General features: G+C 43.3%; 1 protein-coding gene across 1 annotated transcript in view; it reads right to left on the reverse strand.

Annotated features, from left to right (window-relative positions):
• Positions 1–27,943, reverse strand: part of IQCJ (IQ motif containing J) — a 53,947-nt gene that overhangs the window by 448 nt on the left and 25,556 nt on the right. Inside the window, 2 exon segments of the mRNA XM_027778111.2 lie at positions 2,928–3,008; positions 3,889–3,953. Of these exon segments, the coding sequence (XP_027633912.2) occupies positions 2,928–3,008; positions 3,889–3,953 (146 nt within the window).

The raw sequence follows: 27,943 nt of genomic DNA on the forward strand, positions 1-27,943 counted from the left end.
GATAATGATCACACGCAACTCTAGGTCTTATATTAGTCACTACTAGTATAACTGGAGGTGTGGTAAACTAAGGTTAAGTAGAAGCAATTCTTGATTTCAGATCCCTAAGCCTACAGAAGTGATTTAAATTTGAGACTGTTCAGAACCCTGCAATTGTCTTACATCTTGCAAACAAAATTAAGATATGCATTTATCTGCTTAAAAGAATAACAGCCTTCAACATCTTATATTTATACCAGCTTTCAGACTGGAATGCAGATATGGTTGGAAGTTCAGAGCCAGACCACTATCCTTCAAAATCTCCTCTGTCTTCAGTAGCTGGGGACTGAAAGCCTCCTCCAAAGCAACGCGTGGGGATTGCAGCAGGAGCTCTGCTGCCAAACTCTAAACTTTGACCAGGTTTCTAAAATGTGATGCAAAATTCTGTAGAGACATTCCATTTTCAGTGCTGGCCCACGGCTGGGGAGCTGGCAGCCAGGGCGGCTCTCACCAGGTGGCAGTGCCGGACCGCCTGCGCCTTGCCGAAGGTGCCCGGGAGACCAGTGAGAGATGCTGGGAATTAAAACTTGACGATAGCAATGGCATTGACACAAAGTATGTGGGTGTTTGCACACAGGATGATCTGCGAACTCTGCAGAAAGGTGGAGCTAAATTCTGACCAGAGACTCGGCAGCAGTGCTGCAGTGCAATGAGCTAGAAAGAGCTCCTTTTAGGATTTTTAACCAGTTGAGTTTATTCCCTGGGATATCAAGTCAAGTCAGTAAAACCTTCAGCACACTGTTAATCAGGTAGAGTACCCCAACCTTTGCTGAAGTTGTTCTCAGACTAGCAGGTGGTGCAAAGCTCTTGTGCTTGTGTCCTCTACCCTCCCTGCTCCCAAAGGGCCGGCAGGCTCAGCACCCAGCCTGGCCGCTGAGGGGCTCCCCAGGAGGGGTCCCATGCCCAAACCCCTCTTGGCCCTGCTCCCACTCGGGGTGCCTGTACCCCGCAGCAGTGCAGACAGCAGTTCTCCTTCCCGAAGGAACCTCACTATCTGCTTTGTAGTTCAAACCAAAGGGTACAACCTTCATGGATTTACTTTGCCCTAGGAATACCTTTTCTTTTTTTATGTCGCCTTTTTAGCAGTTAAGATGTCATTTGTGCTCCCATCTCCTTAAGCCAGAAGAACATTTAGCACGCAGACACCGCTGAAAAGGCATTTGATTGCACACTGGCATGTCCAGCCTCTTGACTTCACAGGAGGAGGACGAAGCTCAATGCCAGAACACCTACAACGTCTCACTGACAGCCTACAGCGCTGGGAACTCCAGAGAGGGGGAAGTGCCTCTTGGTGAGTAATTGTTCCTGGTCAGAGAACAACGTTCCCAACACACAGGGCATTTTTAACATCTCGAGGTTGAGGGCATCAAATATATGTATTTTGTTATTTTTTAGAAGAATAACAGATTAGAAACAAACCCACATCTATGACAGCCTCACCAGGATAGAGCACTTCAGAGCCAGTCAGGCAGGTTAAGACCTGTGGTGTTTTCACACAACAGCTTTAAAATGGTCTGAAGTATCTACCAAAGCTCCCCAATGCAAGTGCCACTGGAGGAGCTTTCAGTAAATGCATTTCAATTTAAAAATTCCCACATCTTCACACCTCAAGCATTTACACTTTGCATTGTTTCAGTTTCAAGCTTTACAGCATAATACGGACAAGTAGCATGTACGTATTTATATTTACACGTACTTTCTGTTTTTAATCTTGAGAATATACCATGGTTAAGTCATAACTACCCTTCTAGAATTCTCTCTGAAAATTTATTCTTTCATCTGGCTTATATTTGCATGACTAAAAGACACTGGCTGGATTTTAATTTGAAACGTCATGTTCTTTTAATATTTTAATATAGCATTAATATTTTAATATCCTGTATAGCGAGTTAGCTGTAGCTTTTCAACTGAAATTCAGAATGTAACGCAGCGATGCATACAGCTCTGTGTAAAGCTGTGCCTGACATTGCAAAATTTTTCCATGAAGTAATTGAAGGCTTCAGCATAAAGCTGATCATATTTTTTGATGCAAGTGGAGCCACGTTAAACTTTTGCTGTCTGCTGGGAAGTCCAGGGGCACCGTGTCAGCGCAGTTAGTGACTGCTGAAAACAGCTAATGCCTGCACCAGGGCTGGGGGAGTCCTCTGCCCCGACAGACATGCAGTAAGTTGTAAGTTACATTCCCAGTGTTACCACGTGTCCCGATACAGCACAGTCAAAAGTTTTAAAATAGCTGACCTCATGATAAACTATACAGCAGGTGGGAAATGTATTACAAAGGCTGAAAATACTGCATTTGGAAGCTGGGGAGCTCATTACCAGAACAGTGATACTTGTCTCTTCCTTCCAGGTGGTGCAGCTAGGTGTCATGCAAGTACCTTGGCTGAGGGCTGGCAACTGCCTCCCTTCCCAGTAAGAACCAGCTTTCCAAGTGCCACCCAGCTGTGCCGCACGTCCCAGCCCAGGAGCCCCGTGCCCCTCAGACTCGCACCTCCATCCTCACCCAAAGCCCCGGCTGCTCCTGCAGAGCCCCCCAGGAGCTGCACCCAGCTTCGTGTTAAATGTGAAAAATACCACTGAGTAGTTCTGCTTGCTCTGTGCTACACTTCCCCCTCCCTGTACATATGAAAAATCTAGTGGATTCTCAAATATTCTTTAGTTGCACAGAGAAAACTACAAAATTAGTGCAACACTGAAGTTTAACATTTGAAACTCAAAGAGAATCTTCACGTGCTTAAAAAAGTGTTCAGTTAACTAACTTTAAATATAAAAACCCCTCGATTTAGCAAAACAGAAATCCACAATGGATACAGTTTGGGTTCTGTGGTTCAGGAATCAGAAAAACTCAACTGTGTTTGAAGGCAGAAACGACATTCTTTGTTACTTACATTTTCACTTTTGATTCCAAAGGCTGTAAATTGATATGATATTTTTTGATATTATTTTCTTCATCCATGGCAAGCTGATGGCTATGGAAAAGAAAAGAAAATGGGTTTAATGCGTCTCAGCATGACATTTTTGCAATCATCGTGAATTAATTCTGAATTTTTGACAAGAACATACAAGAGCCGATTATTATAAGGTGGTGCTGTCTTTGGAGGAAGGCATCTGGGTCCCTGTGTCCGGCTCCATTTGACTGTTAACAAAAAGTATGAATTTAGATCTAGTTTCCAGATCAGAGCTTGCCTGAGTTCTTGCACTAAACCTTCCAGATGCCACAGCTCCACAGACAGGCACACCCAGCAAAGAAGCCGCTGCAAATAAAAAAACCACTGGCAAATATAATAGATATTCTTGCTAAATTAACTTTCATCCCTGGGGCTACGTTTGAAAAGCTGGAGAGTAAAATGAAAAGTAACAATGGTAATGCTGGTAGCAAATGAATTACATCAGCAGAAGCCATACAGGAATATGAAGAAAAAATTCTTTGTAATAAATGATGACCAAGGAATTGGTGCTGCAAACGGATTGCTTTCAGAAAGCAATTTTAAAATGTTAGAAGATAAAAATCAAACATCTTGGGACACTGCTTTGGATGGGACTAGCAGCATGAATGAAAGGTCTTCACATGAAAATTTGTAAGATTAGGCCCCAACCTGTGGAGTTATTTTGAGACTTTACTGGACACTTAATTACATCATTCAATCAGCAGCAGTTTTCAGAAATTATCCTCCTGTAACTAAAAATAAGAATTGTTTATGGGAGAGATGCAAAGTCTTGGATAGTTAGTATATTACCAAGTGAAAAACATAGTTGACAACAGAGACTGTCCCTCAGAAAGGGCTTGTTGCCTTATCAAAGCCATTTCCCTTTATCACGTGTGAGGTACTACAGAAATCACACATTTACCTTTGAAGCAAGTCTGTGCCATCGTTGACCTGTTCCAATGTGTGCTGAAGCCTTTTGAGTTCTTCCTACAAGGAGAGAAAAAACATTTCAATGTGCTAATGGGAAGCCCTTGGTTGACATTGGAGATTCCTGCTCGACCTCCAACGTTGTGAACCAACCGTGAAACAAAACGGCCCCTCAGGTAATGTCTATGGGATTGATTTCAAATTTAGATACCCAAAATAACTACAAAGAAACCAATATATTTATCAATATGTCCAGCACACACTTGAAAGAAAATATCAGGCCTACAAAAAATAACAGGTAGAGCAAAAAAGAAAAGTATTCTTTCGTGTCTTAGGTGTGTGGATGCCTTGATTCAAGAGGAGATGGTCTTGGTAAGAGGCAAGTGAGCGTCAGCTCATATTTTCAGGCACTTCTCTTTGTTCTGCAATCAAACAGTGTTCAGTCTCATAATTAAGAGAGTAACTAGTTGAGATTTGCAGCCTGAGCCTTTACTGGGGTATTTGCATTAGCTCCTCCTTCAATAGCAGAGATGTCACAAATTTAACTGTAGATGCTTAGCTGGGGTTCCCTGCATCCATGCTACTGTCCCAGGAAAAATCTACCTGTGATGTTCAGCACAGAGATTTGACTTAAAAACCTAAATTGTATCTGGGTGGCAGGGTTTTATTGTTTGGAAGGGGTGGGAGTTGAGGGGTGGAGGAGAATTCAATGAAGTGCGTGCTTCAGGGGATGCAATTAGCAGGCTGAGCTTTCCATCCCCTCACAGGGCACAGTCGCACGGAGTGCCCTGGCATTGCTGGGGCATGCATGCACAGAGCACACATGCCCATTCTCCTTAAAAGCTGGGTGATGAGCAAACACCGAACCCTCGGGAGCGCATCCCTATGATGCAATGCAAAGAGCATCACCCCGAGATGCAGGGATGCGCCTGCAGGTTTGTGTTTAAACATCAACTGTTTGATAATAAAATAATAAAATAATAAAAGCAGCACTGGAATATGAGAAGTCTGTGCAAAACACGAAGATGTTAACTCATGACTTCTTTCAGCTCATTAAGTTGGGAATCAAATGCAAAAGCTGCTGAAAGTTAGGAAGGAGGGTAATTTACTTCACACTTACCTTGTGTATAGACACAGGGTTCCTGGGAAGGCTAAGAACATTAAAAAAGCAAAACAAGGATATTTTCATCATGTATATCTTATCTGACCTGGAGATGAATCAAAGGGGTTTTTTTCCAAGAAGACTGCTGCAATCTCCAGGAGCACAACAGATCAGCCACCTCTACTTTCTGCTTTCCCAATTAAAGCTGATTATGTGAAACAGAAATTTCATGTGATGCTTTTTAATCCTAATCAAGATTCTACCCTATTCAACCCGAAATAAGATCACAGTTGGTAGCTGGTTTACTCCTAACACAGCTTTCATTTCCTCCCAGCCTTGGAAGGCCTATTACTGCAAAATGCATTTTATACACAGACTAGATTTGTCATGACGACAAGTTAGACGATTCCCCAGTCTTTGTCCCTCTAATTGTAGCACCATTTTGTGGACATGCTGCAGTTGATAAGCCACTGCACGTCATTTGGGAGGACTGGCTGCTGTCTACGGCTCATCAGCCATTGGAAACGATCCAGCCATGAAACTTTGTTTTATTTTTGCCTTCCTTTTTTTACGCTGGCTCTGAGGAACATCCTCTTCTGGCATATTAAAAGCGAGCAACTTTCAAAATTGTTTTCCTTGAAGCACAGTTCAGTTCAGAAGATAACCTTCTCTTCTCCCATATTATTCCGCTGGTCATTTTTTCAGTGTACCCCAGAGCTATGTACGGTAATTTAGAATGTGAAAACAATTTGCAATTGACTTTATATATAGCTCTGGGTGACAAAACCTGCATGACTTAAATAAATCATTTCTTGTGTTTGACATCATTTTCTATTAACCTCAGGGTGAAGACTGAACAAAAAAAAGTAAAACACAAAATTGGTTGTGACATTTTTGACTATTCAGTCTTTCAATTAAACATCACCGGACGGTCTTTATAAAAGCCATAATATAAGGGAAGTACAGAAGGGGCATAGCAATGTTTGCATAATTGGGAAGAGAAGGAGACATAAAATCTATACTAATTTCAGTTTTGCGTCATTAACCATGAAGTATTGATTATTGCTCCTTGCAACAAAATTTATGAAGCTAGCTATGCTGCTGCGCCCACAGAAAGCGATTCGGATGCTCTGGCCTCAGCCCCCGGCATGGTAACTGATGGGTGGCAGTGACAGCCAGGATGCTGCTCTTCCAACCCACAGCCTTAGGAGATGCATCTCCCAGATTACACCAGGAGTGACCCAGCTGCCAGCTCGAACTTCAGAAAATTAAATTGGAAGAGATCCATACTTCTGTTGGGATACACAATGAATTACAATGCCTCTATGGACCTGGGTATAATGTAAACATATCGTAAAATTTACTGCAGTTCTTGTTTTCCTACTTGAGTTGAATACAGACGTTAATAGCAGTTGGGTGGCTACAGACACATATAGATACCTAAGGAGCACAAAGCAATGAAAGTCAGACATGCAAGACTGGTGTTAAAAGCAAACTGAAGTGTCTTTTTCTGGACTTCAACATGTACGCTCTGTTATGCATTAATTATTTTTCGGCCTTTAGATCTGTACTTTTAGGAAATCAGGCTATCGCAACATCTTCATTATTGCCAGGAAAGCCTGTAACCCTGTGGGACAGAGAAGACCAAGGGGCTCAAGACTTGCCAGGGGGAAGCCTGTGTAAAAGAGCTGTCTGAAGCTGCACTGAGCTGGCTCCCAAAGCAGTCTGCACATCAAAAAAGCGCCTGGTTTAGCTTTGCTGTCAGTATTTAGTTAAAGCAATAAGATTCCAGGTCCCTCTGCCTTTTTCCCTGCAAATTGGCTGTGTTTGGCTCCATGCAGCCCAAGGACACGTGCACATCCAGTGTGATGATTTAGCAACCTCATTCAGCTGTCTTCAGCAGTTTTCAGGGTCTTTTTTTTAATGGAGGGACCCAGAGGTTGCTGTAGACTTTGGTCCTCGTTTGGGCTTGGACTGAAATGTCACCTCTCATTTGACCGGCCGTGGAGATGACGGCAGCTGGCAGATACAGGGGCATCGAGGCAGGCTCAGATGCAGAGGAGCAGAAACCTAAAGCAATCTAAACACACTGGTCCCTTAATTCCCTTTGAGGAAGTCCATTTTAAAGAACAGTTATTAGTACATATTCTATATGTTAAACCATACCTAAATAAATATTTACTTCCAGTAGCAGGCAATGATTCTTTTTTGTTGCTATACCCAAAAGTATCTTATTCAGGTCAGTAGAGCTATTTATACCCGTGGGTTTAGACTAACACACAGAAATCAGGGCAGAGGCCACATATTAAAAATTAATTTTCAAAACCCTTTTTGGACATGCATGCTATTGTTTGAGTATCTCTGCCTAAGAGGTCTGTCATTTCCTGCTGAATGAATATACAACAGCATTTCCCAAGAGGTCAGAGAGATGGAGATGGGAAGAGAAAGCTCCAATTTCAGTGGAACTACAGCCCAAAAATAGCAGTAAAGGCGGTGGTTTTTTCCATTTTATGAGTAAGTATAGCAGTTATTAAGATGTATCAGCTTTGGGTAGTACTCTATTTCATTGATGTTCTTCCAGATTTTAATTGAAATTTTGTTGAATGGTGATTTTGTATTATGCAGGAAAACTTCCACTGATGCACGTTTCCTCCTCTCCTTACTTGCAAGTCACTTGACGCAACACCACAGTGCCCGTTTGATATCTTCCTGACACAGAAAGGCCACAGCAACTGGAGAAACCCTGCGCTGGAGCGGGACGGTTGCTCTCACCTCGGAGTGTGAGGTGCACGCCCCTCGAGTTGGGCTGTGGGGGTGTGGGGGGCTGGGGAGCACAGGGAGGATGCTGGAAAGGGGCTGGAGGGTCAGTGCTGCCTGAGGGCACCTGGGTGAGCAGAGCCCAGCCCAGCCGCTGCCTTGAAAGAGAGCTATGTCTCATCAGCCTGGCAGTGCTATGCAGGGTGGGAGCTAGTGCCGAGAGCTTTAATTTGGAAATATCAATAAAGATCACTGGAGCTTTCACAGCCACTCCTGCCAGCAAATGCGTTATAGCCCATCTTATATTTCCAGAGCTGCTGCATTTAAGGACCCCATGAGTTCTTCTCCTTAGCACCAACACAGACATGTGCAAAATCGATCATCCCTTTCCCAGCGAAACCTCTGAAGGGGTGGCAGAGCTAGGGCAAGCACAGCTGAAGGCAGTCTGAAGCCAGAAACACTACAATGACTGCTGCTGTTAAGACCAGAAGCCGTGCAGGATCCATCTCAGATCAAAGCCACCTGATGCCACTTTCTGTTACCTATTAGGAAGCCAATTTACAGGCTTTAACATTCTCACCTCCTGCCATTTTCCAATCCTGTGGTCATCAGAGGTGGATACAAGATAATGAAGCTCTCCCTGCTGCTGCTCACCTCTCCTGGTCCATCTCATGTGTCTGGGGATAGCACACGCAGCACTAAACCACCTTTAGCACGAGCTCTGATCCATGTGTCAGTCAGGCTCCAGCACAGAAGAAGCAGCAGCCTCAGCTGCTTTTCAAACACCCCAGCTGCTTTTGGTTACTGAAAACGGTCCATTGCCAACGATGTTCTGAGCTCTTTACACCCATGTCTAATATTACCCGTTTATTTTAAGACTTTGTTTCCCTTTTAACAAAGAATTCCTCCCTTCCTATGGACACCTTTTGTGTCCATGAAGCATCTTGGGGTTTATTCATTTTATATTTTTTTCATTTTATTCATTTTCATCTATATTTTACCCTGTTTTCCCAGGGAAGACCATGCCCCCTGTATTAAAATGATGTAGAGTCCATGTTTCAGCCTGACAAGGCCTGTCAATCTGCATGTTAATTAAGCCTCTTAGCAGAATACAATGAGTCTAAAAAGGACAGAAAGATTGGGATCCTTTGCGGTGAAGGCTTTTACTCACTACTATTTTGGGCACCCATTCATGCCAGCCTGGAGATGCTGCTTCCATGGGAAACCTGCTGGGTTACACGAGCAGCCCCCTAAAGCTCCTGCTGCCTCTTGGTACACACCTGGGGGGTTGTCCCCAGGCAGTATCTCAGGTGGCACCTGTGTGCCCGGTATAGGGGCACATCAGAGGCCCAAGGAGCCCCAGTTTGGGCAGACACAAGACCATCTACATTAATTCCCAGGGATGCATAATGTTCTGCATGCCATTCTGGGGGCTGGAACATAAAAGCTAATGCTGTGCCCCAAATACACTGAGCATTCTGTAAAGTTGGTAATCAAATGTATGATGGTGGCAAATGCTTCGTATCCTGGAACAAAAAGACATGTCAGATGATAGTGGCTTTTGTATATCGGGGGTGGGAGGGGAAAGGTCCTATTTTATTTGCTCTGGCAACCCAACAGGGACCTTGAACACTTCAGCTGCGAGCGTTCAAGAAAACTACATTAACTGCACAAGATGAATAGCGCTACAGGGCCTCTGCGATCCACAGCTGTCAGAGCAATTTGCCAGATCACTTTACAGAAACTGTACCATCAACAGAGTTAGCTAAACCTACTTAAACAAGTTTCACATTCAGATTTAAAAACCAAATATGAGTTAGCCTCGTTGAAATGAGTTAGCTACTGCAGGGAAAGGCAGCATGGACACTTGGGTCAGATCCTGTACCCTAGCCTGCCACCGACCTCCCATGGCACCTTCGTCCTTCCACCTCCTTGCTTGTGTGCATCTTGCCCATTCGGGTCATGACATCTTCAAGGAGGGGAACGCCTTTTATTTTTTTCTGCTTGTGCATCAGGGCTGTGATCTTGACTAGGTAAAATAGAACACATTTTTTATCTGCTAATTAAGAGCAAATAGCTTCAGGCTCTTCCATCAAATACTGCCTGTATTTGCCCTCCATGGCGCACCTTCACTGCAGGGGGGCACAGTCCCTCTGGTACAAACGTTGCTCCTAGTGAGCACAAGGTAAGCACGTGCAGGCTCAGTCCATGCACTCATCTTTCCAAACAAGACAAATAGTCTGGTTTCAGCTGGGAGAGAGTTAATTCCTTCTCTATAGCTGGTGCAGCGCTGTGGTTTGGGTTTGGTGTGACAGCGGTGTTGACAGCGTGCTGATGTTTCTGGTTGTTGCTGGGTGATGTTTATACTGAGTCAAGGACCTTTCAGTTTCTGGGGCCCTGCCAGTGAGAGGGCTGGGGGGCACCGGGAGCTGGGGGGACCCGGCCGGGACAGCTGACCCCCCTGACCCCAGGGTACCCCAGACCCTATGGCGTCACGCTCAGCACGTACAGCTGGGGGAGAAGGAGGAAGGGGGGACGCTGGGAGCGATGGCCTTTGCCTTCCCAGCGCCCGTTACACGCAGAGCCCGGCTCTGCTGGGGCTGTACATAAAGACCTGCCCACCCGTGGGAAGCGGCGACAGAATTCCTTGGGTTGCTTTGCTTGCGCACTCGGCCTTTAGCTATTGAACTCCTGATTCTCTCCCCCATCCCACTGGGGGGGAGCGAGTAAGCGGCTGAGCTGGGCTTGGTAGCCAGCCGGGGTTGCACCACGATACCAAAGAAGGTGTCAATCAAGACCTGAGGGCTGTGCAAGGAAAGAGCATATCACACTGAACAGAAAACGAGGCCAGAAGTAGGAAACAAAGGGCAGGCATCACTGAAATGTTTCAGGCTGGAAAAAGGTTACCACTAATTAGAGTGCCACTGGGATGAGCGGTAAGTATCACGGCTGTTCAGCACAAATGAGCACGAGCCAATGCTGCAGCAAGATTTCCAAGGATTTAGCTGGTAAATGGAGCACATATGGGAACAGTAGCCATTATGCAATTAACTCCCACAGTTTATTGCTCATGTATCCATTATTCTGGATTCTTAAAAGATAGTTCACTCAATGTGCATTTTCTTAGTTTATTGAAAATCAAAGTTATGCCTGTTGAGCCCAGTTGCTACAATTTAGGTTATTCTCCAACAAGAAGGACCACAGTGCTTTCCACTGTTCTCCAGCACAGGCCAACTCGCAGGGTATTTTCAAGAAGAAGATTTCCTGTAAGTTTACTAGATAATATCTTTACAAAATATGGTCTGATTTTCCAAAGGTCCCCTTAGGTCCTCCTCACAAAGTGACTCAGTTGGCAAGCCTTTTGTGGCTTCTTACTTGCTTGGTTTGGTGTGTTTACAAATTTGTTGTACTCTTTTTTTTCTGTTGTACCATCAGGTTTTTTCCCACCCTTCACATGTAGGGCATATCTATAATGTCCACACACACAGAGCAGTGGTGCATCACCCACAGTGCTAGCACTGAGGTGTCCCTTCTGGCTCAGGGACTTCTTGTCCAAGTACTCTGAAACCTCCACACTGGTTTGGGCTGCTTTCAGATTGAATTTTGAGATTTTCCCTGGGAGTTCAGGATGGAGCTAGGCGTGCGAGTTTGGGATCATTTGGATCACACTTTCCTGTAACACTGTCCCACAGAGGGGAAAAAAAAAAAATAATTGCAACACATTCTCCAGTGCTTCTGCTAGTTTCTAGATTCCTTCTGCCTTTTGCACCCTGTGCTGTTAGCGGGCAGTTGACCCAGCACAGCTGGGACCTGAGCCCCCGTGGCCCCTGCTAAACCAGCAGCAGTACCGCCCCACTGCTGGCCCCAGTCTGCCTTGGCTTTCAGAACCTGGAACACAGTGGTGGGTTGTAGGTACGTCCCTTGGTCCTTTCACTGAAAACCTAATGAGGCAGGAAAGGAAAAGCTTTATTAGAACAGCAAGTTTACTGTTCTGCCAAAGGTAAACTCCCCACTGCATCATTTCTCAGTTTTACTCATTACCATTTAAAATTCCCAGGGGATGCATTTGCCTCTTATTTCACAGCACACTTTCATCACTTAATAGATGAATTGGTAGTATTTCCATTTTCTTCATGTAAAGCCCTTCTTCCCTTTTTATACCCTATAGACATAATATCTAATTGTTTCTCTTCCCTATCTTGTAAATCATGACATTGCTCTCTCCTTGCTCATTTAATCAAAATAGGGCTCAGCACAAAACTTCATTGACTAAGTGTAAGCCCAGCATGGAGAACAAAAGCAGAAAGTCTCGGCCTTCCTAGATCTGAACTGAGCTCGTGCCTAATCCCTTAGCTACAATCCCGGGTACGTAAGGATGCCCAGGACAGCCGATGTATTAATTCTCAGAGGTGGGCGTCAATGGCCGGAAGGGAAAGGCAGCAATGCCGGGGTTATCTCCCAGGGGATGGGAGCACTCGCAGGATGACCTGTTGAATCCCTCTCCACTTTCTGTGATATCAATACATTGTTTTCTTTTCCTTTCTTCATCTTTGCCCTCAGGAAGAGTAATCTATGGCACTATGGCTACAGAACATTATTTCACAGTTACAGCAGCTCTGGAAACCTCGCACAAGGATGAATGCCATTAAAAAGCCAAGTTAGATTCCTTTTAAAAAGCCTCTTCTTTCTGATGCTGTCACTGCGGTCAGAGCTTTCAACAGCACCACCTCTGCCTCAAAATACACAAGCTTTTAACTTTTGCCAGGGGAACCAGCTAGAAAGAATGGAGCCTCTTGACATCTTGGCTTCTCTGCCGCCAGAGTGCTTCTGAAACTACAGCCAGTCTGAACGCCGAGGAGAAGGTCTGGGACAACACAAGTGCTATGGGGACTCAGCAAAGAAAGTGTTGCGTAGGTTATAGTTCAAGTGTGTGTGGGGGGGCACGTGGGAATAAACATACACACACATATATATCTGTACATACACACATATATACACGCTGAGATTCAAGTCCATGGCAAGAAAGCCAATTTCTCACTGCAATCCAGAGTTACTATTTTTGGGGGTGGCAGGGTGGTGTCGGATATGACAGCTACCCTACAAGTGGCAGCAGGGGTTAACTGAGTCACTTACAGGAGAAGGAGATGCTATAATCAAGTCTAGGATTTTAATGCCGTTTGTACGGGACTTCATGTGACAGTGCAAAGCCTGGTGTAAATGACCACAGCTTCCCCGGAGCAGAGACTGTGCGGCAGGGTGGCCCATCCTGCCGTGCCTTTGCTGCAGCGACTGCCCACACCACACTGCAGCTGGTCAAGGCCATGGCCAGCGTGCTGTAGGAAATGCTGATTTTTTCAAAAGCAAGTTTCCCTTTTGGAACAAAAGCCAACAATTTTGACACACCAAATGCCACCACGCACACTGTTAGAGCAACCAACTTTCTTCTGAAAGCCCTGGATAGCAAAAGGCATCCCCAAAATCCCAACAGGGCATTCCCAGCGCTGGAAAAGCCATGGAGGCAATGGGGCCAAAGCCTACCAGGGCTGACCACCCGTGAACCCTGCACCACGGAGAGGGCAGCAAAGCCTGGTAGAAATAAATTTCAGAAGAAAGGAAGCTTCCAACCAAGTGTTGGTTTACAGGAGTAGTACTCTAATCTTCCAGACACAAAAGGAAATGGCAACCCTAGCGTTGTCTTTTATTTTATGGCACAAAGTCTGCACCTTGGAGAGAACAGCGCTGGCCAAATTACACGGGGAACGGTAGGTGAATGTCTTTTATGGAGAACAGACATGTCTGTCCTTAAGTGTCACCAACAGTCTAAGTTTCCTTTACCATTTACCCTTCCTCTGAAGGGCTGCAGAACTATGCCTGCTAAAAAGACACCAGTCTGTTTTGGTCTAACGGTTACTTTACAAAGAACACAAATCTGCACCCAGCCCACTCTGCTGGAAGAAACCCACATCTTCCATCTCTAAGGTTTTAATTGCAAATTACAGTTGAGTCCAGCTTAATTTTGAGAGAAACATGATGAGATTGCAACCAAGCCAGTGTGAATTTCAGCATGCCAGGACGGGGAATGCAGGGGGAAAATCTGACATGACAGATCCATCTTCTGAACTCCCAGTGGAGGTTTTTTTCCCCCCAGAAAAAGTAAGCAGCTCTTTTTATAGCTCATGAGCCTATTACTTCTAATGACAACAACAGATGACTGTTTTAAAACTGAAAAGAAATATATTAATCCAATTTTCAGCTTTTCAGCACGTGGTACTGTCTATTAATTTTCACAAAAGAGAAGACTGATGAACTAGCTTAGGAATCAGAAGGTTACAGTAAAAAAAAAATAATCACACATCTATTTTAGAAGCACTTCTCTACACTTCTCACCTTTCTGAAAGTTCCATTTAGGCCAAGCAGCACATGTTTGGGCCATAACCAAAGGAGCTGCTTTTCAGAAAGCATGCACGAATATCTATTACACTGCACTGTAGTGGTACTTAGAAAACAGTCCCCAAGCCACCAACTTCACAGCGACTGCCTTTGCTCGGACAGTGCCCCTGCAGGATTTAATGCTGGGAGACTTTGCCCTCCCGCACTGCACATATGGGAATACCCAACCCTGGGCAGGACAGGTGTCCCCGTGTCAACCGCAGCTTTGACCTTGGCCACGGCATCAGGGAGCAATGCTGGCTGCCAGGAGGTGCCACCAGCTCCCAGCCAGCCTGAACACACAGGCCACCCTGCCTTGATCCTGTTTCCAGTGGTTGGAGACACCATCACCAATGTTTCTCTTGCAAAGCACACAAGCGAGAGGTGCCAGCACAGTCAGCAGCCACATGAAATCTCTGGTTGAGGACCCTAAAGAAGAGCAGCTGCCTTTAAAGATTTTAGGTTCACAGAAGGATATGAGCATTCACAGAAACAGTTTCCTCTGTTATGATGAACTACACACTGAGCAGTTTTGATTATGGTCTTAATCTTTACGTATATTGTAATTGCCACCAAACACGCTTGTGTTTGTCTTCAACATGAGAAACAGTATCTCCATGCTGATAATAATGAAACTACTCACTCATTCTGATGCTTATATCTATGCAAGCACACCAAGAAACCAGCAATCCACTTATTAATGTGCCAGCTGAGCTGTGCTTGCCGGAGACAGTGAGCACTAGTTATGTCAGTCTCCATCCCTGCAATACCTTCCTTTCCATCCCCACCATCTCTTGATCATACAATACAATGTTTTCTAACATAAGTGGAAAATATTTTATATTAGCAGGCAGCAACTGCTCAGCCATAAAGATCATTACAGCTGCAGAAGCAGAGAAATAGTCCTCAGAGGCCAAATCCCTCCAGTGGGACAGCACGCTGCATCTAGCCTCGTCAACATCCATCATCATCCACTCCAGACATTACAACCCAGAAGTTTGGCAGTAACAAGAGACTTGCATTTTTCTGTGCAGACCTAACTTCCATAAAGCTTCCTTAGCACTCTCAAGAAATAAATCTGCATTGTGTCCATTTTAAGGATGGCACAGTTATGCTAAGAGGCACCAATAGGCCAATTAAATCAGTAAAGAGATTAGCAAAAGTGCTACCTAGGGTAAAGCAAACACCATGGTCCTTGCTTGGATCCCAACACTGTGAGCATTTTCAGGCTGAGGCAAGAGCACCCTACACCCATATATCATTACCACCTTGCCAGAGCAGAGCTGTAAGCTTTGGAGCAACATGGGCTCCCCATCAGCTACTGTTCGTGTATGAGCCAACAGCTTCAACCAATAACATCTCACAAAACTCATCAATTTAATTTCAAGGGATTTCCCCCCCCCCCCCCTTTTTTTTATTCTTTTCAGTCTCCACCTTGCTATACACAAACTGGAGAGCAAATTGCCAAGGCAGGGGCCCCATGCTGGCAGACGGTCACCACGTGTATGAAGATTCATGTACACAGAGCACCTTGCTAAGCGATTATTATTTTTTTTTTTAAACTCCTTCAAAAAGGGATTGTCTGTGACCTGGCATTTCACTCCAATTCAATTGGAAACAGCCACAGTGCAACTTAGGAGGGGGATCACAGCAGAAATTTCTCTAACTTTTGTAGTACTGCTGGGGACCACTATAAAAGGGCACTGAGTTAATTAGACAAGTCATAAAAATGTTCCCATGGCAATCTCACAGGTGAAATAATCTAATCTACACCCTGCCTTCCTAGTTAATCTCTTGATAAGAGTCATTAACACAATTGTTCAGTCTACTGTAGTCCCTTCATAAAGTGCATATAATTTACAATCCCATTAAAAAGATGGCCACAGATTAGTCTCAGAGGCAAATTACAAAACTATTCAGTTGTGTTTTTAGCACATTAGCTATAGCTATATGAATCCTGGAGAGAAAAAAAAAACAACCCACAATCACAGAACATATCAGGTTTCAGAGCAAGTGTACACATCCAAACCCACCTACTTAATTTCCTGCATAAAAATTAAATATAATTATAAATTGTGCAGTACTCTGTTCAGCAGCTGAGCAGCCATGTGGACCTTCTTGTTTTGTGAATAGCAAAACCAAAACCTAAGCACTGAAAGAGCACAAAAGGTATACAAAGTTCATTCATTTAAAAAGTTAGGATGTAGTTACTTCACAGCTTATGCTAGATTTCCGCTGCTATTCAGCATTCAAGTTATTTCTGTTATGCAATTTGAGGTGCTGGAGGATACTAAGCATTGGGTGTTCCAATAGAGCAGAAAGAGTGGAGGCCCTGGACCTTATAAAAATATAATGAAACAGATGTTTGCTGCTTTTCTTTATTTATGCTTCTTCATGTCAACTTCTAAAATCCAGCACGCAGAAGCTTCCAATACTATCTACTTCTTCCAGTGCTTCCCAGCTACCTTCAGGAGGCTCACTTTCATCCAGGAAAGCGATTAGGAGATTGTTTCAAAAAAGCAACAGAGTTTTCTGGCTTTGTCTGCACTTCCCCAAAGGCTACAGATCCTAAACGCATAAATACCACAAAACATCTCCCACAACAGAGCCTGGGATCTTGGGACAGAAACAGCTCAGATGTGATTTTTCACAGGATACAAGAAAAAGCACACAGATCCTGTAAGTTTTCAACAAAATTTAGTTATTTGAGCACTTTGGAGACTAGAAAACAGGATTTTCAGAGTTTAACATCATTGAACTTCCCCAACATAAAACACCTCTCATTCTTGCGTTGCCAGTCCCTCTTCATCCTTTACCCAAGTGTTTTTAATTTGGTTTTGTACCTTTCATAAACAATAAAACAGTCCGGGAATCTAGGACATGACAAAATCAGGCAGTAAATATTTCTAAGTTGTAAAAGCAGCTCCCTCATATTTATACTCCAGGTCTAAGGAAGCTTGAAAAAAGTACGCTAAAAATGATAACGCTTCCCAATAAACATCTTTCTGTCACTTTTAGGAGGAAACTCAAGGAGTACGTGGTGCGTAGGAAGAAAGCTTGTGTTTGCAAGCTTTTATGTGAAGGCATGCATCACAGAGTCAGAGCATGACAATCTCCCGGCCATGCTGGAGTCCTCTGGAGCAAGAGGAAAGGACCAGCTATGACCACCACGGACCAGGGTAGATGGAGCAGAGGCAGGTGATGGTGATGGGCAGGGGCAGCAAAAACCTTTCAAAATCTGGGCTTTTTGAATGTTCATCTATTTTGAATCTATTTTGAATGTTCATCTACCCAGAGCTTAAATGACAACTCTTCCAGCACTTAGATCTAAGATCTTAGTCCTAAGTTTGGAGGCAAAGGTTAAGCATTTTTAATTTCTATGCTTCCCAGGCCAGAAGTCCAAAAATCCTGAGCTCAGAGGTTGGTTCAAATCTCTCTCCCTTCTTAGAGTTGTCTGACATTCACAAGATGCCTGTAACTCTGAAAATATTTAGTGACAAGCACGTGCAGGAGTCACATCACTAACCTGGAGAGAAATAAAATCACACTCCCAAGCTTTATATTCTAGGCAAAGTGACACCGATTGCTGATGTAAAGGAAGAGGGATCTATGGCACTGTTTGCTAGGTTCAGAGGTTGCTCTTGTTTGAGCTCCTGAGGAGTTAAATCTAATTTCTCATATGCTGCAGATATCTAAGAAGATGTTTTAATTGAAGGCAGTTGCTTAGCAACTGCATCCCGTGTGGTGCAGCGATGCTTTTCACCTGGAGCAGATAAACATCAGGATGGCACTTTACAAATCTGATTAGCAGCAATGAAATAGCTGGCTACAACAAGCTGCAAGTGTTTTTCCAGAAGTTATGCTTCTAACCTGATACCCATCAGCAGGAAAACCCAATGAAACTCATTTGCAGGTTAGAAGAGCTCTCTTCTCCTCCTCTTGCCCAGCAAAAATTTCGGTCTGCTTCTAGCAACCAGAGCTTATCGAGAGGGAGATAGCATTGGCAAGATTTTTCTTTCTTGAAAGATTTCACTGCAGTTGAACACATAATGATAGAATACTAGAGCGCTTGCAACCATGCACAGATGTTTTTCTGAACAGGCCTGTGAATCTTTGAAAAGCATCAGAAAAAGCACATTTCCAGACCACAGAGAAAAAGATTTCCTCGTAACTTTTCTACCTGGACATTACCATTCAAAGACTGGTATTATACTGGCCTTTACAAGCTGTTTTAAGAGCTTGTTATTTGTTATTGGTGCTATTACTGCATTTCTAACAAAGACTGTTAAGCACTTGAGTAGGTCACTTTCAGCATCTTTGCGTTATAAAGTTAGTACAAATGTTCATATTTACACCTGACTTCTGTCATGTCAGTGATCTGCTGTGTCAGGGTCTAACACATGGTGACCAATTAAGCATTTAAGATTCAGAAAAGATTCACATGCATTTTCCTATCCATTGCAGGTCAGCTAACGTGTCCCAGCCACGACCAGAATACAATTTGCCAAGTAAAGGCTATTCTCGATGCCTTTATTATGTTCCAATATTCCCTAATACCAAATGCAGAGTAACAGGCTACAAGCTCCCAGAGAACTGGCTGCTGGAACGCGCAGAGATGTGCATGAGACTCATCCCCTGGGTCTCCAGGTACCTGCAGGGGGCTGTTCACCAGCAGCACTCCAGCTTACGCAGCAGGGAGCAGCCTGACTGGGTACCACGGGGCCAAGAGGTGGCAAGGGGGGCTGGGGGGAGTGCAAGCTCATCATCCAGATGGCTGTATTGAGGAGCAGGAGACACTTTTCATCAGCCTCGTCAAATATAAAATCAATTGCAAAAAGAGTTCCCAGGAAGGTCAGTGGTTTCTGGGAAGATACAGAAGAACTATGCCTTGAGCAAGCCCTAGAAGAGGATATACTGGAAGGGTTTTCACGGCAAATTTAACTTACCCAGCTTTGGTTTGAACACCTAATCACCACAAAGGTCCTAGTTCAAACAGACTCGTTCTGCTCCAGAGAAAACAAAGATAGGCAAAGGAAATTCTTTCCCTTCTTAAAACTAAGATCCCATAGAGCTGCCTTGGTTTTGACCGGGATATTGATAGCAAAAAACCTAGAAAAACTAGTCCTCCAACTAAGATGTGGCCCAGAAGCAAAATTTAAAGTCCTGCGTAGTCATCCAGCCCAGACAGATACATCCAAAATATGTCCTTCTAATTATAAACAACACAATCAATACCTGTACTTCAGGACCTAAGGAGCTCCAATAGGGCCAGGAAGACGTTCCCTTCCCTCTTTGCCATCTTCAGACTGGATAAGCCATGGGCAGGGGTAGGAAAGTTAAACCCCTGCACTTCCCTGTAGCATCACAAGTTTCTTGTGGGGAAGGTGAATGGCTGGTGCGATGCCCTTGTTGAGCCCACAGAAACATTACGTTAACAAGTGGTGGGATGTACAGGAGCAGATCTGCATGGCCAAACCAACAGCCTGATAAGCAATCAGGGATATCAACAACCTGGTCCTATGGGCAAACACCCACCGGTGGCTCTCAGCTTAGCTTCAGCTACGGCAAATACCGTTTCTGTAGTACGAGATGTTCTGAGTCCAAGTACAGTAAGGGAGGGCAGCGGGAACATTTGTTTCAAAGACACTCTCCTGATCCAAATGAAAATGCTAATATAGAGGCTCTAGTGTCAATCTAATATCCTGTTAGTCTTATGCAGGTTTGGGGCACTGGGATGCAGAAGATTCTCAAAATCAACACATACATTTGGAGCTAAAATAATAAATACTTTCTCCTGAGTGGTAGCACTCCAAAGTCAGAGCAGAACCACAGCATTATTTCCAAGGTTTATTAGCTCTTCAGTTATTACATTCCCTTGTTTCCTTGGCTCACCCTCCCACCAGCTGCCTTATTTGCTGTGTGAAACCCTCAGCATTAACCACAATACAGGTTCTTAATGTTTAATGTGTGGCTGATAGAATCCTGCAGCATCCAGCAGAGCCTTTGAATAACGGGCACCCTATAAAAAACTTAAATGCAAACAAAAAAGCAGCATGTGAAACCATAGGATAGAAGCTGGTCACATTCAATCTCTGAAAGCAAAGAGCTACAGTTTATATGAATAATTCAAAAACAGCCTCAGACAAATGATCCCAGGTCTATAAGGAAATGGTAAAGCCTCTGGAGTCTGCAGCTCTTTTTATTACAGCCTGGTTCATTCTGAATGCTGTTTTCTCTGGTTTTTTTACTCTTTTTGAAAAAAAAAAAAAAAGGAAAAAATATATATAAACGAACAGTCAGATAGGATGTTCAGATAACATGTACAGCAGACCCCAGAGAAATATTTCAGTTTTATATTCATTTCTGACTTGTAAATTATTCATTAACACGAATCATGCAATTAGGTAAAAATTAAAAATTGGCAAATTAGTTTTCATTTGTTTATGTTAATTATTTAGTGTTCTTCCTTTTTATAGAAAAAACGCAGAGAGAGATTAGTCTTGTTCTGATGATCTGTTTGCTCCCTAGACAACACACAAATTAGCATTGCTATGGCTACTTTCATGCAACATCTATAGAAATATGACTCCACTGCCCAGATCTGTTGCTGAGGCATTGTGGCATATGCTGGATTTCTAAACTGCAGATATGCCTTTGGATATTTTTCAACACATTTTGAAAAAAAGGCTGTTGGGTCTTTATTTACAGATTGAGTCAACAATTGTTCCATGACCCTTCCGTGAATTCCACCAAGGCTCCCCAGTCCTCGCCAGCACCCGTAGCCTCCTCCACCACCCCGAGGAATCTCCAGCCAGCGGGAGTTTTACCCCTAAATTACAATTCATTCCACTTTGATGCTAGGTTTCAAAGGTAGGGGGTCATCTCCATTTTAATATCGGTTGCTGCATTTAACTACATAGAGAAAAACCTGAGCACTAAAATGCCACCACAGCACACATAGCAAGAACCCACTGGATGAACTGCTGTGGGTTTCCTAGGCAATGCACATCAACGGAGTTTGTGTATTCAGAAACACTTATCCATTACATTTTTTAAAGTGTTTGTTATTTTTTTCCTTAAGATCTCTCTCCCTAGAAAATGAGGACTGTGTCTACCCTTTATGCAAGAGCAGTGGGACTGAAGTTTTGCAGCTCGCTATGGGTCTGACCCTGCCCAGATTCAAGTCCAGGTATCGCTGTGACAAGGGGCTTGGTTTGCTCACCTCATCCCTCCACGTCTGCACCGCTGTGGCTTGGGTTACCCATTGGGTGTATTCAGCTTACTGAGCCGCACTTGCCATCAATCCCAGATCCTGGAGGAGAGAGCCAAACATACTCTGCCCACAAAATTTTTCCACAATATGTTATCTACTCACAATATGTTCACCCTGTCCTAGGTTATTTGGCTAGACACCAACTAGAGAGAGCCCATTTCTTGGGTGCCGAGGTGCATCGTGTTCAGTCACCACCTCCTCTTGCTCAAAGGCTTGCCACCCAACCCACAGAGCTCTCTTCCACTGAACCCACTGGCGGCTGCCAACCCAACCGCCCCGCTCGGCACAGAGGGGGAGCACCAAGAAGCAGCACATCTGCTTCAAAATGCTTCTGGACACCGAGAAACACAGCCTTCTCGGTCAGTCTTCAGCTTTGCTATTTGCTACATAGTGAGATTTTAACACAATAACAGAGTCAAGCACAGAAAATATTTAAAAACTATATTGTCTGTCAAGGACAGTGAGTAACCGTGAGCATGGTGCATTTCTGGTAGCTAAAGGGTCGCCTTAAGTTACAGAAGGAATCCAAAACGTTCCCACACAAAATCCTAATTACATTGGATGTCAGAAATCAGTGCTGTAGGCTGCGTAACTGCTATAGAGGACTACAGATCAATTAATGATATCAGTAAGTTAAAAAGAAAAAACAGGAAATGGAAACCCTAACATGTTTGTAACGACAGTGTATTCTCTACCCAAATATTCATGGCTTATGCAAGATAGCTTTTCCTAAGGAATTAGGGTGAGAACAAAGAAAGAAAAGAAAATCCCAAAGCCCAAATCACAACAGAGAAAGTCATGTCAAAAAGCATTTCTACTATTTAATTTGAACATGACATGTAAGAATATAGATTAAAAACATTCTTCTGAGCCTTTAATTCCATTATTTCGAGGAATTGTCCCTGACATCTGTACAAGTTCTGTCTTAATCCAGTTACTGTGGGTGGATCCTCAAGGTAAACAGCATTGCCGCTGCTTTTCAGAAGAAATAGAGAATATTCCTTCCTCCGCCTGCATTGGCTAGGCTGGATTTGGAGAAAGGAAGAGCAGTGAGGACTACCTAAGTCATGGCAACAGCCTCTGCCACCTGCAGGCACAGGTACCCCGGAGGAGACTGCTCCGTGCGGCACGCATCATTGGAGCTGAGATCCACTCCCTCCCACAAGGTGAAAGAATTGGCCCTCTGTACAGGATACCTATGAGAAAATAAGACATTCTAATTTTGTCCATTTATCCAAGTTAGTTTTGCTGCATAACAAGTATTAATATAAATAGCCCTGCTAAACACACTGCAATTCAGAATTAAGATTTTCTGCATGGTGAAAAGCAGAAGCCCATTTTTATTAAGTGATGCGTTAAAAACAAGTTTCCTCCCTTGACCTACACCTTACAAACATACAGCAGATTTAAATTATCATCAGAAACAACACCCAAGAGTGAGTTTAAACCAATGATTTATGCGTCACTTTACGCAGAGAGTCACAGTGATTAAGTGATGCCTGTCCATGGGACTCCAGGGCCCTCCTTGCTGTGTTAAAAACCAGGGCTGCTCATGCGTGCTCTCCCAAGAAGCTGGCAGGGCTCTGCCCAGAAGTAAATCCTGAATTTCATGTTATGCTTTTTATGACAAATTGTGAATTCTCCTCTGAACCCTTAATAACGTGGAAAGAGAGAGGAAAGGAAAAAAATATATAGGCACTCTTTTTCAAGCCCGATTTTGTAGATAGTGTGTGTTTATGTACGTGGAAGTTCCATGTACTTGCAATTATGTATGAAAAGCAACTGCTGAGCAATCATTTTAGAGGAAACGTTAGCACCTCGTCCAGGTCCTTAATCCTGGTAGGATGAGAAAAGCAGTTGTTGCAGAGGAATTGGGATTTACATCAACCAGACAGTAACAGGGTCCTTCTCTGCAGCTCTGCTGTCCTGGAGCAGCGAGCTCTGCAGATCCTTGCAAATACTGCAAACCCCTGTCCCTCTCCTGCTGCAAGTACGCCATCAGGGTTTCCACCCACATGTGCTTGTCCACAGGTTGGAGGCTTTCAAACTTGTCACAGAAGGTTTTGCACCAGGATAGCTATCAACAGAGAAGCTCTCAGAGTAGCAAAGTCACTTTCATTATTCCAGTGATGTTCCTTAAAAATATATATATATATCCCACTGACTATGCTCATGCATCCATGCATCAGCCCACCCCACAGCCCCACAGCTCCTGAACACCTTGGCCAAACACTAAGTGACAGACCTGCATATCCAGCAAAGCCAGGGCAACCCAGCCACCAGCCAAAGAGCCCGCAAACACCCTTCCAGCTGGAATCTGATGGCACTTTCAGATATACCCTGTCTCTGTCCTCTGTGAAACCAACCAAGCTCCAAAACACTTCTAATGGAAAAAAGAATTTCTCACACACAGCAAAAACAAACCCAAGAACATTTACAGCCAGGACACTGTGAAGGTCTTCAGAACAGATATGAAAAACAATTTTTCCTCCCCATCTTTCCCCCACACACACCATAATGAGGAAGGTGAACTTCCATCTAACTAGAAATATCTTTATACAAATTAAGTTTTGTGCTAATTTAGATTTCTCCACCAGGAAGCAGATACATTCAGAAGACAGATGTAATTTATGAACTCTAGCAGCTGTCGTTGCAAAGTGAAAAAAATACAGATTTAAATAGTTACAAGCATCATTTTGGCTGCACATGGCTTGCTTTCATTCTGGACCTGTGTGAATACAATAGCTTAATGAAAATTAATGGGGAAAGGCTGTTTTCATGGACAAGAGTCCCAAACACAGGTAACTTTTTAACAGAACTTCACCCTTAGAGAAATTAGGTATCAAGCTCTGTTCTCTTTAATACCATGGAAAAGGGAAGATTCCCGAACTTAATTGCTTTGTGGTTCTTGGATGAGACCTTTGCAAGTAAAATTTCTATCAATTACAACAGCAATTTACCCTGCAAGAAGTGACACTTGGGCAATGCCAGCAGAAACCCTTCACTTCTTTTAGGTGGTGTAACTGGTATTTTGTAGGAAGAGACCAATATCTTTAGCATCCTAATTCTGTAGAAATTATTTACATATTTGGGCCCCCATACTCAAATTATTATAATCAAGACTAATTCCCAAAATGAATTCACAGTTTCTTGTAACTCTGGAAACTGGGTTGTCATGGTGAATATTTATGAGATTGATAAAACAACCTTATGGGGTGTGTTATTCAGACGCATACGATGCACAACAGGAATTCCTGGTTTTTCACGCAGGCTGGTCTGTTGAAAAGAAAGGTTTCCACAGGCCCAACTGTTCCTGCACAGGTCCACACCCTCTACATGTCCACAGCAACAATTCACCATAGTTTCACGTCTTCTTTCCTGGGCTTTGGCACCTTTCCCAGGAGTCAGCCCAGCTACTAGCCCAGCTGCTTCCTTTAGGCTTTTGCTGGAGGACCGCAGGCACTTTGGGGGGAAATAAAATTATTCCCAGGTAGCTGCATACCTCCCAACAGTTCAGTTCACCAATTGGGACAAGTGTCATCAGAGGTGACAGTTGCTTGCACCATGGCTTGTGAACTTGAAGGACCTTCGCTGACTTTCCTTTACGTAGCATATACCTGAGGCAGAAAGACTGCAACGAAGGAGGTTTTACTGATGCGTTTCCCCAGCACACTAGTATAACACCAAATATTAGCTCCATGTTTTTAATAGGAATTTTAATAATTTATCATTTGCATTACCAGAGCTGCCTTATCTATGCCTCCACGTTAATCAGTCTTAATGCTGAGCAAATTGACACTGAACAAGTCATCTAAACAATTTAATTCTTTATATTTACAATTATAATTGCCAATGGAAAAAGCTCGTTCTTGTTCTTGGAATGCTCTGTTGAGTGATTTAACTTATTTAAATTAAAACTTTCACATAGACCCAAAGTGTCTCACCTCTAAAAATCTGAACCTTACTCCTTGCCTACAGAAAGAGTCATGTTCTGGTTATGGAACTCACTGCCTCAGGTTTTTTTAATTTCTGTGATACTGTCCTTAAAAAAAAAAGTGATTGGCATGCATACAAATCTTGGTTGAAAACTGTTCTTTATTAATTTGGAGGAAGATTAATATACTCACCTTCATATTTTAAACATTAACCTAGCTGCATACATTATGGTTTAATAACTTTATTTCTGACACTTACTGGTTTCTCTTCGCTAAGCGAGATGCCAGACTAACAACCGGATTTCAGAACAGAAAAATACACAGTTAAAAACCTTCTGAGCTGAGGGGCGGTGGGCATGGCCTGTTCACATGATTTGAAACCCCACCAGAAGCTGCTTGAGCCCAGTTTTATCAGAACGGGAGAGGGGCAGCTACCCCTCACAATCGATAGGCAAGGGCACACCAGAGGAAGAGGCATTTCCCAGCACTCCCGCTCAGCTGGGCACCTGCCACCCACTGGGTGTGCCTTGGGTCTGCCAGCAGGAGAGGCAGCGAATAACTGACCCTGCCCACCCTTTCCCTTGTAATCACGATTATAAATCGCCTGCCAGGCCCAGCCTCAGGTTTTTCTTTTGCAGACTGAAGAGCCCCCTCGCTTATTCAGCCACATGCAGAGGCTCCCCTACAACCGATTTTGTTTGCTGCCTTCCTTCAGAGTGTTTCCAGCTCTGCTGTGTCCTGTTGGGATGCAGGGGCACCACTGCACGCAGTAACATCAGGATAACATCATGACATTCTCCTCTTATTTTCCTAATAATGACTAGGATTGTACTTCCTTTACTCCTCCCCCAAGCATTGAGTTGACATTTTCATCAGGACACCTATTACAGCACTAACGTCTCATTCCCCTTTGGTAACAATCAGCTCAGGGCCCGTCATTCTATATGTGAAGTACAGATTTTTCCCCCAATATATACCACTTTACATTCTCCATAGTGAATTTCCTCTGCAAAGGTAACACTTGGTCAGAGACCCATTTAGCTCCTCTTCACAACCATCCACCTTCGCTAACCTCAGTAACGTAGCATCCTCAGGAAACTCTCCCACTGCCCTAGTCACCCCTTTTTTCAGAAAGCCATGGAAGGACAAAGGTTTCACATCAAATAGGTAGCACATTGACCAATGGTTTGGTAGTAAATGAATCTTCAAATAACAGCAGCTATATTTTCAAAGCTTTCTTCCACTGCATCTTCCAAAGATGAAACTTTGAAGTGGTAATTAGATGTACTTATTGACCTAATCTGAAAATAAAAGTCCATTTCTCAGGATAGGTTTGCAGAAATTAGATTCTAGTAAGACACCTACATTTTTATGCACATTGTTCAAAGCAAAGTAGAATGGCTAGTTTGTCACCTAGTGCCATTTCATACACGGGTACTTTCTAATAGCAAGTTTACAACTAGATAACCAAGCTTTTCCTAATTTGGAACTCCCAAGGGAGAAAGGGTATCTTTCTTCGTTATTCATCAACCCAAGCAGAGGTACCTGTTACACTTAATATTGAAACATTTTTCTTCAATGCTAACAGAAACACAGACTTCAAACACCTGGCAAAACGTATTTCTTAATCATTCAGACATTAAATAGTAAACATATTCCAGTTTTCTATATTCCACTTCAAGCCTGATAGAAAAAAAAAAAGCAAAAAAAAAAGTAGAAAGCCTCCCACAACCTTCCCTGTTTAAGAGTGGAGAGAATTTGATTTTGCTTATGAAAATGGAAATTCTATACAGTCAGAAGACGAGAGCTATGTAAAGCAAATGGAAGTGAAAACTACATGCCAGATCCTAGAGACATAAGTCAAGATTCAAGACCAGTTTAAACATAATGGGAAAATGCAGCCTGTCATTTATTGCCAGATGTGTATCAGTCTGGTTGACCCACTCTCACAATAACGTTCCTACTGCTACTATCACGTAGTACCACAGGGTTAGTTTTCTCCCTCAGAGAGAGAAAGAGTCCAATAAGAAACATCTTGTAATTGGCTTTTGATCCTTGGACTTTATGTCCAAGCACAACAGATATTTTTACCTCATCCGTGTATGTACTATGCATCTACCCATATGTGCACACACATAGAAGCCAAAAAGCTCACCAAAAAATTCTTTGTTCAGGTCTGAATTCTCCCCTTCCTCTCCCCCCATGAATTATTCTTTTTCATGTTGCAATAAACTGTTCTAGAAATTTCAAAAGCTGTCTAAGGATGTACATTTTTTCTTCTAGTTCTACCATCAGGAAACAGATTCACACCAACAGATCAGAAAGAAAATAAAAACAAATATTTTTAAACAAATTTTAAGCTTAATCTTGCAGCTTGCTTGAGGCAGAAGTTGAAGCAGTATCTCACAGCGTGATTCTTCACTTCAGTCTTGAGCTTGTATCCTGATTTATTAGGCCAACAATGACTTTTTGTTGCACATTCTTTCTAATACCCTGCTTTATTACAGTGATTACAGAGAAAAGTGCAGTAATAATATTGTAATATCCTGAATAT

This window comes from Falco peregrinus, chromosome 12, assembly GCF_023634155.1.
Source record: "Falco peregrinus isolate bFalPer1 chromosome 12, bFalPer1.pri, whole genome shotgun sequence".
NCBI lineage: Eukaryota > Metazoa > Chordata > Aves > Falconiformes > Falconidae > Falco > Falco peregrinus.